The sequence below is a fragment of the Spermophilus citellus genome (assembly GCF_964194105.1).
Source record: "Spermophilus citellus genome assembly, chromosome: 12".
Taxonomy (NCBI): Eukaryota; Metazoa; Chordata; class Mammalia; order Rodentia; family Sciuridae; genus Spermophilus; species Spermophilus citellus.
This window is the reverse complement of record NC_138198.1, coordinates 1,617,295-1,637,238: the sequence shown is the minus strand read 5'-3', so window position 1 is coordinate 1,637,238 and position 19,944 is coordinate 1,617,295. Positions and strand designations below refer to the sequence as shown.

General features: G+C 47.7%; 1 protein-coding gene across 4 annotated transcripts in view; it reads left to right on the top strand.

Moving 5' to 3' along the window:
* The window catches only part of SYK (spleen associated tyrosine kinase), a 90,447-nt gene that overhangs the window by 43,753 nt on the left and 26,750 nt on the right, over positions 1 to 19,944 (top strand). For 3 of the 4 annotated variants that reach the window (XM_081263307.1, XM_081263305.1, XM_081263306.1), the window contains exons 3-6: positions 293 to 453; positions 17,009 to 17,147; positions 19,309 to 19,390; positions 19,787 to 19,818. In XM_081263307.1, the coding sequence (XP_081119433.1) occupies positions 293 to 453; positions 17,009 to 17,147; positions 19,309 to 19,390; positions 19,787 to 19,818 (414 nt within the window). The remainder of the gene's footprint in view (positions 1 to 292; positions 454 to 17,008; positions 17,148 to 19,308; positions 19,391 to 19,786; positions 19,819 to 19,944) is intronic. The other variant, XM_081263308.1, reaches the window with a different exon arrangement.

The following is a 19,944-nucleotide window of genomic DNA, read 5'->3' as shown; positions in this document are numbered from 1 at the left end:
TCTGGCCTCAGTGTTTATACCAGGTGGTATTCAACATTTTGTCTGGTTTTGAAAAGGCCGAACTCTTTCTTCCAAAACATCTTTCTTATTTATACACTTGAAGGTATTTAAGTCACCTTCAAGATCCTACAGTTTGTTTTTTTCTGAATGAATAAATGATTGGATGGATGAAATCTGATCCTCCTTGGCCACATTAGAGCTCGCCAAACATCAGACATGGCTTGTGTATGGTTTTTTTTTTTTTTTTCCATTTCTACCTGGTCTGGCTCATTCTCTCTCCCTGGTCACACAGGGCCAGGCTCTGGAACAGGCCATCATCAGTCAGAAGCCCCAGCTGGAGAAGCTGATCGCCACCACGGCCCATGAAAAGATGCCCTGGTTCCACGGGAACATCTCTCGGGATGAATCTGAGCAGATTGTCCTGATAGGATCAAAGACGAATGGAAAATTTTTGTAAGTATTATGTCTGTTCCCCTCACTTCTACCTCTGGGCTTGCTTGAACAATTAAGGGGAACTCGGCTTCCCCGTGAGTAGACTCCATGTGACCCCAGGAAGGGGTCACTACATATTTAAACTATTAACCGTGACCCAGTGTGTTTTGCCTAGTGTGTCCCTGAACTGCACACTCTTCTTGGGTATAGAGGGACTCCATGTTTAAAGAAAATGGCGTTCAGCCACAGACAGTTGAATAACCCTTATCCAAAATGCTTGGGGCCAGAAGTGCCTTGGATTTCTGATTTTTTTTCTAATTTTGGAAATATCTCGGGAAATACACATTGTGTACAGTTGTATGAGAGAATCTCAGATGGTGTTTTCGGTGCACCCATTTTGACCCATTACGTAAGACCAGGTGTGAGATGTCGCACTTCTGGTAACACGTTCAAGCTCCCAAGTTTCAGATTTTGGAACATTTCAGATTTTCAGCTCAGAGAGGATCAACCTGAATTCCACTTTTCATGGCGAATATGGGGAGCACAGACAATGTCTGTGATCATGGAACAGAAAGGCAAACACAAATTTGTTCCTTCAGATCCTCCCACCCCCAACCTCAGACTGGACTTCTATTTTTTTCTTGGAACTAAGTGCTAACAGGGTGGATTTTTTTCTTTTTTTGTTTTCAAAAAGATTCCTGGGAGTAGTCTATATAAACAATGATTATAGCTACTTAATCAGAATGGGTTTGCGGACTTCAGCTTTATAATCCCAAACATCAGAAGGTATGAATCCTGGGTTCTGTTGCTCGTGGTCTTTATTGGGTCAGTGTAAACCTGAATTTGAGAAGGTCCTTGGAGGAGCGGGCCAGCTGGGTGGAGTCATGGTCCAGAAAGGTTGAGAGCTGTTTTGGGGTGAAAGCACCTGTCTCCCAAGGTGCTCTGGCAAGATGAAAGGGCAGATGGTTGCTGGCAGAGAGAAGGCTCATGTGCATTTGTCACAACTCAGTGTTCCCAACAGAGATGCTGCCCGGGGACCACAGAGGACCCCATTCTTGCCTCAGAAACGGAACCAGAAACAGTGAGGTAATCTAGTGGTCAGGCACATTGATGAGTACCGGGCAGACTCTGTCAACTTTTTCTAGAAACAGAAGTGTATTCTCTGAGTATCCACCTATTTAAAGAATCTTTCTCATAGTTCTGATTTTTAAAAATGATTTTAAACACAAACTTAAAAAAATAAAAAAGTAGCCCAGGTTGAGATGCATGATGTCAGATTGTGACTTTCAGGGTGATGCAGCCCCAGCCGCTGGCACTGATGGTGTGCAGAAGAAAAGGTGTTTGCCCTCCGTGTAGACACCTAGAAGCTCATTTTCTCAAAGTTTGGACTTTTTCCATTTCCTCAGCAATAATTTCCAACACACATGTCACAGGACTGCATACTTCTTGTATTGAGTGCCCGAGGGACAAGACCCAGAGACAAGGCCTTCTGGGCTCTTGCTAAGAGGACCTATTCTTAGACTCTTTGGGAAATAACCATGGAGCAGATTTTATTTCTTAAGGTTACCTGTTGCTGAAAAACATGTTCGCACCCTACCTGGGCCCGAGTCCTGTTCTCACCTTCTTTCTTCAAGGCCATGTATGAACTTCATGCAGAAGACAGGGGACCCAGTGTGCACCCTTGTCTGTCTGCTGTACAGACTGACATCCCATGCACCCTCGTGGTCCTGGGGCTCACAGTTAACATAGGAGAGTCTCAGAACTACTGTGCATCTGCATCAGCCGATATTAGAGCTCATGGGGGTGCAGGGGCCCGTGGGGAGGGCTTTTCTCTCTCCACTAACTTTTAGTGTTCCTTCTCCAACATCCACATTTTCAAAGTCCCCCCAGTCATCTCTATAACTGGGTTCTTTTTTTTTTTTTTGGGTGGGGGAGGGGTACCAAGGATTGAACCAGAGGCTCTTAACCATTGAGCCATGTCCCCAGCCCTTTTTCACATTTTATTTTGAGACAGAATCTTGCTGAGTTGTTTAGGGCCTTGCTAAATTGCTGAGGCTGGCTCTGAACTTGCCATCCTCCTACCCTCCTGCCTCAGCCTCCCGAGTCATTAGGATTACAGGTGTGTGCCAGCACAGCCGGCTATGGACTGGGTTCCTGCTCTGCCTTACACTGTAATCTCCAATCTCTTGGATGCTACCTTGCTTGTGGCCCACACCCCAGTCCCCACTCCTTCCTGGCGCTGCCAAACATGCTGGGTTGCCCACTATCAGCACCCTTCAGTTCAAGTCTTATGCCAGGGAGGTTACTATCGAGAGGCAGGAGTCCATGGTGGAGCTGGAGAGTCCCCACTTCACAACCAAGGTTCCAATGCCGATTGTAGGACCTCGGACTACGAGATAACCTTCCTGAAGGCTCAGCTTGTCTGGGTCTGGGGTCAGTGGTGATGTTGCCTACTGTTGCCTTGCAGATTCAATGAAAACACAGGCCAAGCTCACAGCAGGGCGTGGACTCTGGGTCCAGACCAGTCTGCGTTTTTCTCTCTCCACTAACTTTTAGTGTTCCTTCTCCAACATTAGCACCAGGAAATTCTCTTCACTAGGAACATTCGTGGTTATTTGTTACAGATAAAATATAAAGAGGCATCCTAGAAACCTTTACTCTTGAAGGTTTTATTTTATGACAATGAGTCCTCCTGCAATACCTAAGCGGGGTGCTTGGTGGTGACCGAGTACATTTCTGCGGGGCAGTGGTGTACAGTGCTTGCATGTCTGAATATGGGCTCGTGTACTTTTGTAGACTGTGAAGTTTCTAGCATCCTGATTTTGGCCCAGATCCTCCTTGTGTCTGGCATGGAGCAGGGTCTATGTCAACAAATGTGATGATTCTCCCAAGTTCAGGTTGCCCCCACGCTGGTCCGGATGCCTTCACCTTGACAAGTATCCGCTGGTGTTTATTTCGTGGGAAGTAGAGCTAACAGACTCCAGTGACTCTTAGGAGCCAGCAGCAGATCTTGAGGCTGCACATCTGCCATGAGTACTCCTGTCTTCAGTCTATGACAGGCGTCTGTCCTACCTGCCCCTGTGGGGGTGCACCACGGTTGCAGGAGATCCCAAGCCTGGTTTTGAGTGATTCAGATCTGACCTGTCCTAAGATGTTCTTTCCTTGCAACAAATAGCCATGGCACAGGGTGTTTGAAGTCACAACTGGATTCCAGTCACGGCTGGGCATCCTCACTTAGAAAAGGTGGGTGTCACCAAGCTGTTGGTTTCTTTCTCCTAGTCCTTCCCAAGCCTTTATTTAGATTTTCCCAAAGAATGTGGCTGGTATCTTCTCTCCTGTTATTATATCTGCTCATCTACCCATGAACCAACATTACTGGAGTCTGTAGTTCTGTAAAGCACCAAATACTGGGTGCCCTGAGGGGTTCTGCCGTGGGAGAACTCAGCCCTGCAAGTATCTGCCTTTGTGGAGCCAGCTTCTTAGTGAGAGACACTGAACAGTTAGAAGTGCTCTCTACAGTCATCACTCCACATCCGTGGGGCAGTTTGTTCCAGGATCCCTTTCAGATACCAAAATCCACCAGTGCATGAGTCTCTTGTATAAAATGGTAAACTATCTGCACATCACCTGTGCCCATCTTCCCAGATAGTCTAAATCCTCTTTACATAGCTTGTAATACCTAATGCAATGTGAATCTTGTGGAAAGAGTTGTTATTCTATGTTATTTAGGAAATAATGACAAGAACAAAGTCTGTGCATGCTCAGTACAGACTGATTTTTTTGTTTGTTTGTTTTTGAAATAATTCAGTTTCCCAGTTGGTTGAGTATTGGATGTGGAACCTGTGAATATGGAGAGCTGATAGTCTGTTGAGGGCACTTAACTAGGGTCCTGTTTTATGCCAGGTGGTGAGGGAGGGCCTCATTGCAAAGGAGAGACCTGTGGCCATAAGGATGCATCCCACCTGAGCTCTTGTGAGTGCCTCAAGGCAGGGGTGTGCTTGAGGGCTGCGCCCCCGTGGGAGGCCAGCGTAGATGGTGCAGAGGGAGGAGGGTAGGGGTGGAGGAGGAGGGATAACCTGGAAAGTCTCAGGCGTTGGTAGGCTCTGCTCCAGGTGAGTTGGTGGGGCCACCTTTGGGATAGTTAGGGCCAGATGCACCAGGTGTTCAGGGTGGTCTTTCTGCCTCTCATATCCTCAACAGGCTCTGGAGAGGAAGGGGGCCCACCCCTCAGAGCCAGGCCGTGCATATTCGTGCATGCCAGCAGAGTGGGGCAGAGTTTATTTTTTACTGTGACCTTGGGGTCTTTGCCTTCTCATGCCTGAGCACAGGAGCTGTGTTTAATGCTTGTGGGAAGACAGGGTGGCATGTGCCAAGCTCTGCTGCAGAGTCCCCGGGGCACAGTGCAGAATGTCCCTGGTGCCCCATGTTCTGTGCCTGGACTTCCAGCTCCCTGGTGATAGGACAAGCTTCACATTCCCTTTGAGTCCCTGTCCCTTCGTGTGGTGCTCAGGATGATGGCTCTGTATAAGGTGCGCAGGGCCCACACCCTTCTCCATTTGAGTTTGTGGTTAGGGGTCACATCTCATTTCTGTCCTTGTTTTCAGGGCAATGTGGCAACAAGACAGAAGGCAGAATTTGAGGGCAAGGACTGCCCTTGAGTGTACTTGGAGACAGGGCCCTGTAGAGAATTTGGGGTTTCTGAAACTTGCTTTTGTTAAGATCTAGTGACTCCCTCCAAGTAGCAATCCATCCTTCAATGAAGCAAAGGTGATCCAGCAGCTGTTGATGACTAGACATCACCCATGAGGTGCTGCTTTGCAGCGCAGATGGATAACTAAATACAGCCAGCTTTCCCATTTATGTGGGTTCCACATTCGTGGATCTGAATTTTTTGTTTTAAGGCACAGATAGAGGTTTATTAGGAAGGTAGATGCACATTTAAGGGAGAATGTAGGCTGTCTTGAAAGTAAGAAGCCCTGCCTTGGATTGGGGGGGGGGGGTTCAATATTTATAGAAGGGCTACATCAGGGGCTGGATGGGAGGTGGATCCAGGGTGGGGCCGCACAATATCATGCCAGTTTTCCTGTGCGCTTGTGTATTTCCCTCAGTTTTCAAGATCACAAGCCAAGAACATGGGCCAAAGTTTGCAAGTGTGTCTTCTGCATCTCAGTGACTTAACTCTGCATTTCAATGGCTTGAGGGTGTTTCCCTTAAGATTCCATAGTTCTGTCTCCTTATTCTAAATCCCTCTCTATTTCCTCCCCTGAGACTCTGATCCCTTAATCTTACCGTTAGTGAGGGGTGAAGATCCATCTTCTATGGCCGCTTCAGGCTAGCAAGGGGTGATGACCCTGCCTAGTCAGGGATCAAAAGTCCCGTCCTGACTGTTCTAAAGGAGATAGACACTGGTCTCAGTTGCAGCGATGGTTGATAATCTTGTGTTGCCATCTCTTAACATGGAATTGTTGTAATCTGGAAGATACAAGTTTTATTGGATTAAAAAGACCTGGACTGAGCAAGAGGAGCAGAAGTAGAGGAGCAGAGGTCCTAGCAGTGAAAACAGCCAAGTGAGGTTAGGTAAATAAGCGCTGATAATTTTATCCGAAATATTTTTAAATTGGAACCTGTACTGAGCATACAAAGACTTTTTTCTTTCTTGTCATTCTTTCCTAAATAATATAGACTAACAATTTTTATACAGCATTTACGTTGGGTATTATAAGTAGAGATGATCAAAGTCTACAGTAGGATGTGTGTAGGTTCTGTTCCCTTTGACATAACTTGAGCAACTTATGCATCTTATCCTTATGGGGTCCAGGAATTAATCCCCCCTGGATACCAGGTGACTGCAGCCACAGTGTGGTCTCGCCAGTGTTTAATGGAAGTCTGGAGAAGGCTCTGAACCCAAACTAAGGAAATGACCTGGACACAGTGGTGCCCACCTGTAATCCCAGCAGCTCAAGAGGCTGAGGCAGGAGGATCTCAAGTTTAAAACCAGCCTCGGCAACTTAGGAAGACCCTGTCTCAAAATAAAGCACACAAAGGGCTTCGTGGTTAAGTGCCTCTGGGTTCAATCCCCAGTACCCCCCTCCTCCCCTCCCAAAAAAAAAGAGGAAATGAGCCAAACCTCAAAGAACAAATACATAGAGAACAAAAACTGCTAAGTAAGTTCTTTTGTCCTGATGTTTCTGATGCCTGTCCACCCATCTCCCTGACTGACTTCCCTGTTCCGGGTTAAGGTTTCCACACAGGTCTCCCACACAGGTCCATTCCTAGCCCAGGGTGACCCCAGCTAAGTCTCCCCGAACCAACCCTCCTTCCCTCAGACCTCCCTATGATGAACCTCAGGGCTCCCTAATCTAGAAACAGAATCTAAGTTTTGTGATTCCTGAAGGAAAGTGAGGAACGAGAGATGGGTAAGTGAGAGATGAAAGACAGACCAGGCCGAGATACACAGGACAGTTTATTTGTCAGAGGTGACAAAGGCCATCTCTCTGTAGACAGAGAGAGGCAAAACTGGCTGGGGGCTTGGGACTTTTATGAGGCAGACTCAGGGATCAGAGCAGGGTGGGTCCTAATGCAAGCTGTTAAGGGTACGGTTGGTATAAGGGAGTGGTGAGTCTTTCTCAGAAACACCCTCGGGCAGAAAAGCAAAATTTTTCTTAAAATGGTGGCTGTCACTGAAGATGGCTGTCCAGATACTAAGCAGGGACCTTACAGTGTGAAGATGCTGGGCATGTGTAGAAGCCTACCAAACAGACTGAATTTGACTCACGAATGAACATCGGGAGCTAACTCCCAACGACTCCCTATGGGGTACTGTTGAGTGACCTGCTAGAAGTTCCATTTAGAGAATCACCCCGAGTAGTCGCAGGTGAAGCTGTGAGAGTTCATTCTAGAAGTTTTGGGTTACTTTATGGTTCAACATAGCAAGACCCCTGTTTGGGGGAAACTTGTGTCCTTGCAGCCCTCTTTAGAGGTGACACTGGGTCACCTTGTCTCAGGTGGGACACAGAAAGATACAGAGCCCATCCCTCACTGCCTCAGTCCTCCCCCCCCCCTTGCCATATCCACTAGCTACCAAGGTCTACTTTGATCAATGCTTCTTACTCTATCTTGTCTCCGGAGGTTAAGGGTGGAGTGGTCTCCAGGGACAGGGAAAGAGGCTCTTGGATGCCGACTGGCCTCGTTTCCCTGATATTGCACACTGTGAACTCCAAGCATGCCCCTGTCGCTTTGTCTCTGCCTGTGACTCCCCGTAAGCCACTTATGACCTTGTCCTGTGCAGGCCTGTGACTGATCTGTGTGCGGTACTCAGTGTCTGTCCACCACCTGAATGAGTGAATTTTTGTGGATCTGTTCCACCTCCCCAGCTCATGTTTGCTCCTTGTGATCTGAAATGCTGTAGCACATGTTGTTCCACATGGGGACAGGTCCCTGTGAGACTATGTGGGGAAGGAATGAAACACGATTCTTGGCTCTCTCTGATCTCCTCCAGCTTGCTATTTTGAGAAGTTAGTCACAGCTCAGGTGGCTACAAAGTGAATTTGTTAGAAAAAGGAAACAAAAAGTTTATTTCCCTTAAATTATGTATCCCTCCCCCCAGGGAAGAATCCAGGATTGGTGGAGTCCAGAGCCTGCAAAATTTGGAGACCCTCTTTAAAAAAAAATACAAAATTAAGTGCAAAGTAACCATAATCAATTACTGCCTTTTTTTTAAAAGCTGGTAAATACTATTAGCAAACAAATTTAGAAAAATAACATGATTTTCCATGAGCTGCCTGATACATCTCTAAAATCCCCTTTATTTTCTACAAGGTTTGTATCACATGGTATTTTGACTGCCTCCCCATTCACAAAAACTGAGTAATATTGCTCTCTCTATCTAGAAATAGATATCAGTCCTTTCTGTAAGTTCACAACTCATTATTAGTCACAATTTGTATATTTTTAGGGTCCTTGTTAACTCTGAGAACGGAAGTTGGCCACAGAGTAATCTTTCTGGGATAGAACTAAAATCTCTTAGGAGGCCCCTCAGCTGGCCTGAGTATGGATGGGGGAAGGTGTTATGGTTTAGATCCCCTTCCTCTCTCCCTCTCCGTTCCTGACCCCACCATGATCTGAGAGCTGTCCCCACTGGGGCCTCTGGCCATGATGCTCTGCCTAATCTCAGACCCAAAGAACTGGAACTGGCAGAGATGGAAACCTTGAGCCAAAATCAACTTTTCAGGCTCTGAGTTGATCTTGTTAGATACAAAGAGCAAGGGCTTCTTGGAGTGATTTTAACTAGTGCACCCAAGATCTGTCACAGGAGAGGAGCACTTATAAGGTGCAAAAGAGATGCAAAGCTTGCAGAGATGCAAAGCTGACTAACACAGACAGGGGCACTCTGAGCCCACACAGAGCCAGAGACACTGGAGCCCAGGGTCTGAGATGGCCACCGCAGCCTGCCCAGGTCAGGATGGGCCAAGGGAGGGAAGGGTGGGAAACCAAGAGGGGGGACGTCCACTGTTTCATTGCAGTGACCAAAAGGCCTGACAAGAACAATTTTAGAGGAGGAAAGGTTAATCTGAGGCTCAGGTCTTCGAGGTCTCTGTCCATGGATGGCCAACTTCGTGGCTGTGGATCCAAGGTGAGGCAGAACATCATGGTGGAGGAGTGTGGTGGAAGAAAGCAGGTCAGGATATGGTTGTCAAGAAGCAAAGAGAGAGAAGAGATGAGACTGGAGACCAGAGACAAAATGTCAACTTCAAAGACCCGCCCACTGACCCACCTCCTCCAGCACACCCCACATACCTACAGTTACCACCCAGTTGATCCATTCCAGCAGATTAAGGCACTGATTAGGTTAAGGCTGTCATAACCTGGTCAGTTCACCTCTGAAATATCTTGCGTGGTCACACCCATGAGCTTTGGTGGACACCTCACATCTGCACCAAGATGCTGGGCAATTCTGAAAACCAGGGATTTGAGAGGCACCCACATGGGGCAGTTCTCAAGGAAGATGTGGCCCGTGGGCTGACCTTGTGGGTCAGGAAAGCGTTCCTGGCCCCTTTGCTCTGGCCTTGGTTGTTGTACGTGATCCGGTGGGACACCTTATACGTATATGTGCTCCTCTCCCGTGAAAGATCTTGGGTGTACTAGTTAAAATCACTCCAAGAAGCCCTTGCTCTTTGTATATAGGGGAAAATGTTGTTCAGAAGGCCCTCTGAGCAGAGAGCAAGGAGGAGTGCAGTTGGCCCTTCAGAGGCCATGGTGGACTCCCCCCTTTCCAGTTCCCTTGGACAGGCACAGCACCTGTGTGGCCTTTCCTTAGGTGTTCTGTAAATGAATTCACATGCCCTCCTGCCCTTGCACCCAGCCCCTTTCATGAAGGAGTGAACACTTAGTCCCTGAGTCATCCTTTTTATAACAGTCATTTTCCAGGGGGGAGTATGATGCACTGGGTTATTTTTCCCCTTCTCTTTCCTCCCTTCCACACCAAACCCTTAGACTTCTCCTGTACACACACACACACACACACACACTCACTCACTAACTCATTCAGGCCTCTCAGGTTTGGGGCTCCGTGGGAGGCCCTGCAGGATATGATCAACAGGAATAGATGGTTTAGAGGGCTGAACAAATCTTTGTACATTGCCAGAGACTAGAATATTCAGTGATTTGGGCCTAAGGAAAGGGCTGTGTCCACACATAATCTGGGGTGTGCAAATCAGAGCCTCGCAGTCTTGTTCAGGAGCAGACCTGGGAAGACCTGGCTTGGGGACACCAGAAGGGACATCATCACCCTGAATATCAGAACTTCAGAATTTAACTCCTGTCACTGATCCCTGCACCCTCCCTGCCCCCTGCCTCAACCACGTGGCCCAGAAGACAGGTAGATACCGTGTTTCAGAAATAGCATCACCGACGCTCTTCGGTGAATGGCCACCTGATATAAGGCAGCCATAAAAAATTTATTCACTCTGCAGCCAGTTCCTCAGCTTGTGAGAATACACACTTTTGTATTATTCCCTCTGCCCAAGGAACAAATCTAAATTAGGGTTAAGGATAAAGATGGATGTGATACCTTGAGTTGGGCTTCACAGAACATATACAAGGGCCAGAGGAGATGATATACTGAGCAGCAGCTTTCACGTGTGTGTGTGTGTGTGTGTGTGTGTGTGTGTGTGTGTGTGTACACTAGGAGTTGTGCCTGCTGGATCCCCACCCCCTGCATTGTTAATTCACTAAGATTAGGTTAAGATTTAGTTAAGATTAATGGTTGACATTTCTAGCAAGTTTGCCCATGTTGCTGATTCTGCTGGTCTGGGGACCTCGTTTAAGCCTATTTGAGATGTGTGATAGCTGTAAAGGCTGAATTAAGCACAAATAACCACAGTGAGTATGTGAGGTTTCCATAATTCACTGGAGGGTCTGTGCCCATATTTATAGGTGAGAATATTCCTGTATCACACCCCAAGTGCTGCCATATTTGTCTGGGGAGACAGAGTTAACCTTAAAACTGTTTGTACTTGTAGAAACTTGAGTGAGACCGTGTAAAACACAGGTTATGAGTCAGGCAAGCCTGACACCTAGGAGCCTGATACCTTGAATCAACAATTCAGAAGTTTTAAATTACATGGCATTCTGTGTCCTTGATTGGAATCTTGTGTTGTCCTATCCTGTCCCTCCTGAGATCTGAGTCATTCTTTTGTCCTGTGTATCCACACTGTACACACTACCCACCTGTTATTCACTTAGCAGCCATCTCAATTATCAGATCAACTGTTGTGATATAGCAATGCTTGTATTCAGTTAATCCTTATTTTATTTAATAATGGCCCAAGAGTAAGAGTAGTGAAGCTGGCAATGTGAATACGCCAAAGGTAACCTGTAAAGTGCTAAGTATAAATAGTGAAGTACTTAATGTGATGCTTGGTGTACCCAGAGCTCAGTACCATCCACAAGGTCAGGTACCCACTGGGAGTTTTGGACAGAGCTTCCTTCATATAAGGGATGACTACTGTCAGGTTTTAACTTGAATCATTTGCAGATGAACAAATTAATATATATAAAGCTGAGCCAGTGGTTCTCATGTATCTATCTTTTCTTTCATCAGTTCTAAAGAACTCTTAGCTATTTTTGTTCCCATATAAATTGCCGACCATTTCTTGCTTCATAGGCTCCTATTTAACATATGTTAGACCTTCTAAATTTATCCTTCATAATTCTTTCTTATTCACTTTTCTCTGTATGCTCCACTGGGTAATGTCACTGAATTTGTTTTCCAATTCACTAATTTTTGCTTGGTCTCTTTTTAATCTGCTGTTATACTCACTCATTGATTTTTCCTTATCAATTATGTTTTTTAAAATTTCTAGCAGTTGTAGTTTTTCAAATATTTCTGGGAATTTTTGAGAGAATCATGATGGTTAGTAATTTTTATTATCCCATCTTTTATTTCTCTAAACATTTCATACATAGTTTATATTCCATATCTGATTTTTTCAAATGCTGAAAGTAACAGGGTGGGGAGATTAATCTCTGTCTCTTCTTCTCTCTTTTTAATCTATGGACCTTTTCTCATAATTTGTGTTCCCTTGTGTTTTGGGTGATCATTTCTGCGCTCATAACTCGATTGCTATTCAACCGTGGGAATCCTGGGTGTCCTATATTGGGATTGCTTTCCTCCAGAGTTGAAGAGGTTTTGCCCTGTTCATGTGGACTCTCACATCCAGTGCCTGCCTGGTTGCTGGATTAAGAGGTCACCCCCTGCCCACTGCAACGCCAGTATTAGTGTTTGCCCTTAGAGCAAACCCACTGTTTTGCTCTTATTTGATACTCACTTTTTCCCTTCTCACATTTCACCTCAATTTTTGTTCTGTTTTGAAAGTGAGCTATGCGTTTTACAGAAGCCTTCTCCTTGTCCGTTATGGGTGGGACTGCTTGAGTGCCGTGAGCCTCCGATGCCATATAAAAACCAAGTTCAGACAGAGCTCTCATCTGTGGCCGTGCTCGATCAAAGTGGGCCATTCTATACGTGTGTGGCTTTGCAGTCTCAAAGTGGGTCATTCTATACGTGTGTGGCTTTGCAGTCTCAAAGTGGGCCATTCTATACGTGTGTGGCTTTGCAGTCATAGGCCAGCAGAAGAGCATCCCAGCCTGTCTGAAGGTAAATGAATGTTCAAAGGCAGTTGAGGGCGATGCCCACATCAGCTCAATGGTGCTGGTCCAAGTTTCAATGACGCTGAAAGAGAGGAAGCACGAACTTACTCCACCCTCATAGACTCCAACAGAGAGGTGCTTGTGATAAAATGTTTTAAAAGGCAGAAATGCTAAAAGCAACTTGGCATGGTCCCCGACGTGGATTGCGTTCTGGACTGATCTTATTTTCAGTGTCGTGTGGCCTGTGCATGCTGCGCCTAAACACTGCGATGGCACAGAGCCAAAGTCCCTGCAAGTTGCCTTTTTATTTTATTGATATTTATTTATTTTGCCTTTGGGGGGATCAATAGCCTTGTCATCTCTTTCGAGTGGCATGACACTCTTCAGGATGTCATGGCCTCCCGCATTCCCTCCTCCCTCTCCCCCGAGCCCTGCTTTCTGGAGAAGCCACTGAGTGAGAACTGCGCATCCTCTGCCTCTCAGCCGCAGTGAATGTCCCTCCTGCCTACACAGCGGATGCCAGGTGCCCTTGGTCCCCTCTGGAATGACGTCTTGCCCAGTGATGCTCTACTTTGCCCTGAGAGGGACGAAAATGTCCAGGGAGAACAGGAACACTGAGTGGGCGGGGATGTGCCTGGCTGCTCAGTTCTGTCATTATCCTAGAAGCCTCCGAGAGGCTGCCCGGAGCAAGCGTCCACCACTTCCCAGGTCCTCAGCTGGCCCTCGGTGCCCAGCGTCACGACCATGCATTTCTTTCACCCAGGAGGGCACAAGAGGGTGAAGAAGAGGGTCAGCACTTCCAGGCAGTGCCCAGCCTGGGAACAATAGTCTCCTGTCTCGCCTCTGCATGGCACAGGTTCGAGGCCTCCCAGCCCAGGCCTGGGCCTGTCCCCCCTAGGAGGGGAGCCACACCACAGGAGGACAAGGACTGGCCTAGGGTCTGTAAGCACAACTTCTCAGCATAACCTTGAGATCAAGCCCCGAAACCCCCAAGCTTTCTAAGGGCAAACCACGGATCTGTTAGCTCCTTCTAAGGGAATCTTTGGGAAAAAATTTCCAAATAAACAGTCCAAGGTTTTGGTGAACAGCCCGAGGCCTGTGGAGCCTGACAGGAACCCAAGGACTTGTGCGGGCTCTTCCAGTGACCCTGGTGCTGCCCACAGCACCTGCCAAGGGGAGTTTGCTCAGAAGAGGAGCCAGGAGGCAGGTTCCAAAACCATTGGTCTCATATTTTAACTTCAGTGTAGTCCAGCCCAGGACCTGCCTGCAGCCAGCAGCCGGCTCCCGGTTGCTGGCCCGTTAATGTCGCCGAAGCCTTCTGGTCTCCCCCAGCTCCAGATGCTGGGCTTGTGGGTTCCCTTCTCGGTGCTCACTTCCTGCCAGCTGCCCGGGGCACTGCTCAGGCTGTGTGTCCACAGCAGCGGCCACACCTGCCAGCTACCTGTCTCGGGGAACATGCAGGGGCTGCCAGGTAGAGAGTAGGAATCTGCAGGACCATTCCCTTGGGGAGCTTGAGAAAGTGGGGGTCTTGCAGAAAACACGTGTTCAAAAGCAAGAGGTGGTCTCCGATGCCTCTCTGATCCAGTGCTCTTTTTATGCTGGTTTTATTGTGAGATATAAAACACCTGAGAGTGTCAGACTCTACAGAGGGGCAGCTTAGTGAGTAGGTATCAAGTCAACACCACCCAGGTCAAGAAATAAAATCCAGCCCGAGCTCCAGAAGACTCAACCCTCTCCCTCCACACAATCCTCTTGGGAGGGACCACTTACGGGGCATTTTGGTTGTTTGTGGTTTTGTTTTTACTTTTACTGCCCAGGCGTCCATTTCTGTATAAATCAGTTTGCTTTGGGGGGACTTCATGTTCTTGGAGTAAGTTTTCTCTTTGTGAGACTTACTGATGCTTCATATGGCTGCCACTTGTCATTTTATTGCTTTGGTATATTGTATGAATAGATTGCTCATACAATTTGTTTACTTTATGGTGAGTGAAAATCCAGATTGCATACAGGTGTCGATGAGCCCAGACAGAGCTGTTATCAACATTCCAGCCCCAATTTTTTTTTTTTTTTTTTTTTTTTTTTTTTTTTTTGCAGTACTGGGGACTGAACCCAGGGGTGCTTTATCACCGAGCCACATCTCCAGCCCTTTTGACTTTTTATTTTGAGAATTGCTGAGGCGGACTTGAACTTGTGATTTTCCTCCCAAATTGCTAGGATTCCAGGCGTGGGCCACCGAGCCTGATCCAGAACACTTTCTCAGGTGCACCATACTCGTGTTTTTTTTAATACCTGGAGATAGAATTGTTGTTCCATGAAGGTGTGGATTGCAGGACAGCCCAAAGAGTTTTCCAAAGTGGTTGACCCAGTGCATGCTCCACCAGCAGAATGTGAGGGCTCCTGCTGCCCCCCCCCATTTTTAACAACATCAGAAGTTATCAGTCTTTGGGGGTTTTGCCGGGAGGAGCAGTCTCGTGGTATTTCCGTGGTGGCCTTAGTTTGCATCTGCCAGATTTCTTATGAGGTTGATTGCATGCTCACCCTGGGCAGTCTGTGATCTCCTGTGTCTATTTGGGGGTTTGTTGTTTAAAGAAGCAGGGTCTCACTATGTGGCACAGGCTGACCTTGAACTCCTGGGCTCAAGCCATCTCCCTGCCTCAGCCTCCTGAGCCGCTGGGATTGCAGGCGGGCACCACCACACCCAGCTAAATCAAGAAGAATTTTGATGTGACCTCTGGTCATCCTTCTCCCAAGACCAACTTTTATACGTATATGCATAATGCTTAATGATTTGGTATTTATATTATTTATACATCCACACAATTCTGTGAGCCACTGATGTTTATAAGATAAACAAAGCAAGCATAAATCACCCCACATTATAAACTAGCTTCCCTATAGAGTAGACTCAGTTTTCATCCATCTAAAACTATGTTTCACTGTGTGCTTTTTTATGGGGTGGGGGGGTTCGTTTACCAGTAGCCCACTATGGCTTTACGTGACCCATGACTGTGAAACAGGAATTCAATCTTGAGATGCTGGTGTTGCTGTTGGTTTGGGCTGTTTTCACAGAGGGGGAGGTTTCAGTAGAGTCACCAACCAGAGCCAGGGAGGGTCTGGGTGTGTACCTTCCCCCTGGCCTGCGCCCTGAGCAGTGGAGCATAGAGGAACGCAGCCGGCCACTGTGCCTGGCTGAGCGCCACTCGAGAAGAAATTCATGTTTAAAGTTCCAACCCCTCACGCCAGGGTTCGGTTTTCAAGTCCCGGGCTTGATTTTGGAGATGAGAGTATGTGGTGGGAGAAAGGGAAGTGTGGCCACGTCCCGTTCCAGAGCTTATCTCACTCTCATGGTGACGGTGGCCGTGACCTCTTGCAACCCAGAAGAGGCAGCAGAAATCCCCCCGTTCACATTCTCCTCGGCAGCTGGGCCACGGTTGAGCTCTCCCCTGAGCATGTCCCCTTGGGCATGTGGCTTCATGCTTTCTGACCTCTGCTTCCTCATGTGAGCAAATGCCGGGGCTGGAGAAGCTTCCCGGGGCCTCGGTGACTCACGCTTGATCAGACCTCAGGATCTGCAGGGCCTGAACAGGGACAAGAGGGCTGCGCCTGGTGGTACCTGAGATGCTCAGAAGACTTCATGGTGCATGAGGGGTGTCCTCATCTGTTGGTCATCAGATCCCAAGTCTCAGTCCCCTGGGACACCAGGTGGCACTGAAGGTGACCCATGATAACAATGACAGTGGATTCTCAGGGACCATCAGCACCACAGAGAGCAGCCCTGGAGCTGCCGGCCGCTCGCTCCCCAGTGGGTGGCACGTTCTTCCCTGAAGGACTTCACCTGACTCAGCTATTTAAACATTTTGAACCCCAGCCCTGCCCCTGCATCAGGAAGAGGGGAAGGAGTAAAGAAGGCCCCGAGCATCAGAAGCTTCACATCCCGAGATTTGTGCCCCAGAAAATTCCTGGTTAGAGTGCCCACCCTGCACCTCTCCCCACCAGACCCCTCCCACCTGCATCCCTGGCAAGGCTGTGGGGCTTGCCATCTAGGGTTGATCCAAACCAAGACCCTGGTCCAAAAGGAGATGAGCCCACCCCGCTCCACAGACCCTCAGAACCCCGCAAGGTCCCAGGTGCTGGTCACCCTGAGCCGTGTTTGCTGCCCTCTGAGCCTGAGGCTTACCCTCCAGGGCTGCTGGGGCCCTGCTAGACCTGAGCCCTGGTCCTGAACCCACCAGCCTCTTCTGGCAGAGCCTCCCTGAGCTAGAAGTTGAGGCTTCCTGGGCCCTCAAGGTTTGGGACAGCCCACAGGCTGTGTCACCAGCTGAAAGTTCCCGAGAGCATCTGCTGGCCGGTCTCTGGCCCGGACTCTGCTTCCCAGGCTCCTGTCTCAGGACTGGCTGGAGTGGGGATGACCCAGTGTCTTCTCTTCCAGGATCAGGGCCCGAGACAATAATGGCTCCTACGCCCTGTGCCTGCTGCACGAAGGGAAGGTGCTGCACTATCGCATCGACAAGGACAAGACAGGGAAGCTCTCCATCCCCGACGGAAAGAAGTTCGACACACTCTGGCAGGTACATGTCGTCCTCTCCCTCCTCATGGCTGCAGCATAGGGCCCTTGGGGCTCTCAGGAATAAGAGGGGACAGGCTGCTGTCCATCCACAGTGTGGCCCCCAGACCAGCAGAGCCCCTGGAGCATGTTAGGAATGCCCACAGGGGTCCCTGCCCACCTCATCAGAGCCTGCTCCCTGACCTCCAGGGGACTTGCATGTTTGAGAAGCCAGGGCCTAAGGACCATTATGCCAGATAAACAAAGGTCCAGAAGGTTCTGTCCCTTACCATTCAGGCCTGGGCTCTGAGTTGAACAGGCAGCCTGGCTTTGGGGAATTGGAAAATGCTTCCTTCTAAGATATTCTAACTAGAACCCAGAATAGTCTTTCAGACAAATAGACACAAAATACAGACGCAGATAGGCAGGGAGCCAGGCTCAGGGGCCGGGACTCAGATTGTTCTAGGAGCTGTGAGATGCAGGAGTAGATATCAAATTCAGGTGCCATCTGCACTGCAGGTAGAGTCTCTGTCTCTCTCTTGAGCAGCTAAGACCCCTGGTGAAGTTAAGTCTGCATTCCTGGGCTCCAGGATGCCGCTTGTCTAGGAATGTTGCAGCCCTGGTCTAGAAATGGTTTCCTCTTGACCCTGTTCTACTCACCATGGGGAGTTACCTGCGCATTCAGGAACACCTGAAAGTGTTCGGCCCTGCTTTTCACACGTCTGCAGGGAGCCACACGTTGCTGTCCGCTTTAGATCACACCAGCTTTCGCTAACGGTGATGGTCCTTTGTGCACCATGTTCACAGGCATCTGCAATCCGTAGTGACAGACAGACACAGACAGAGACAGCCAGCCGTCTCTGCCTGAAGAAAATCCACCTTGAAGGGACATACTTGTGGCGAGTTCACAAGTCCCCACCCAGGCCCAGCCAGGAACCCACATGTAGTCAATCAGTGTCCAGGAAAGCACCCAACCCAAAACCCTGCCGTTTTTAAAAACTGAGACCACAGATCCTCATTTCCTTTAGAGTTACTTCCCCGGATGTGATTTCATTCTTAATGCTATAATCAGAAAAAAAGATACTCCTTTTTTGAGTAGTAGTTATTATAATTAGTCACACATGTCACTCATAACATGGGACTTGGCTTTTGGTAATGGGGCTCATCAGCATGTGTCTCCTTGGTGATCAGAAGCTTTGCTTTATTTTAACGGTATTGATTTGAAAGAGTATTAATCTTACCTGTAACCAGAGCTCCAAGCACATTAGGGAGGTTAATACAGAATGTTGCCTTCTGGTATTCTTTTCCCATCATGGTCTTTTGCCTCCTGCAAGAATCATTTAAAGGCACCTGGAGGGGCTGAGGCTGTAGCTCAGGTCTAGAACACTTCCCTAGCGTGCATGAGGCCCAGTACCATCTCCAGGATTGCAAAAAGAAAAACACAACTAAATATATCTAGCCACTTATTCAACTTCTCAATGACAGCTTTACTGGTGTGGTTTTTCACTCACAGTTTCAAAGGTTGTGCCTCACTCTAGAGTTCTAGGAGCTGTGAGATGCAGCTCAACATGGGTAATTGTTGGAATGTTCCTTTCTAAGACACTTTGCTGTTTTCATTGGGTATATCATAACGTTCTGCCTGCACTGAGTACTTCTCGGTGTGTATTTTCTAGCCAGGTATATCTTCCATTTTTTATGACCATGATTACTTTGGTTTTCCTTGACAGCATTGGAAAGTACCTGTGTGCTACCTACTCCAACCCCAAGACCCCAGGATTATTTGACTGAGAGTCAGTAATTACGACCCTGCTCTATTTTCACATTATTTACTTTAGTTCAGGTGTCTGCAAACCTCTAGACCGAATCTGTTCCATGGCCTGTTTCTGTGCAGGCCCTGAAGACAGAATTTTTTTTTTTAATGTTTTTAAAGGATTGTTTTAGAAATAAAGAACTTGGTGATACTGATGTTAAGGGGTCCCCCAAAGCCTGAAATATCACTATCTGGCCATTTACACAGAAGGTTTGAGGACATCCCTGGTTGGCTGCCCACCTCCCTAGACACCTGTAGAGATTTAAGTGTCTTCTGAGTTCTTTTAAGTCTGACATGGGGTCAGTGTTTCTCTGTCCCTATTTTCCCATTTCTTGCCCTAGTATTTACCACACTTTCTCCCTTTGTTCTCTTTCAGCTGGTGGAACATTATTCTTACAAGCCAGATGGTTTGTTAAGAGTTCTTACAGTTCCATGTCAAAAAATTGGCGCACAGATGGGTGAGTTCCCCGGACCCAGGGATATCTGACTTTCAGATATGGGTCATAATCAACCATGTCTCAGATTTGGTTTATTCCAGGCTCCTATTGGATGAAGTCTGGTTCTTACTGAGTGATTAGACGTGCCGTCAGAGTTCCCATTTTAAAAACCATGGATTTAAAAGACAGCCAGTCCCTTTAACTTAAAAAAAAAATCCATTCATTTTAGTTGCATAAGTGTGAAAGCTAGTGAAAGAGGATAAAAAGAAATGGGTGCAGAGGTCTGTAGTCTTCTCAAGAATCAGTGTGGTGCAGACACATTGATGGTGTGGGGTGGAGGAGGGGACAACGGCGGGGGGCATGTGTACAGAGGAAGCCTTCCACACTCTTTCTAACCAGGAGATGTTACTTCTGCAGCTCATCAACAAGGACCAATTGCTCATCCTGTGGTAAGTGTCACTAGACATACCTCTGGCAGCGAAGCAAATGTTTATTAGCACAAATGCAAAGCAGAGTTTAGCTGATAAGAGTAGTGTTCATTGTTTTGCTTGTACTTCACAGCACACCCCTTGATG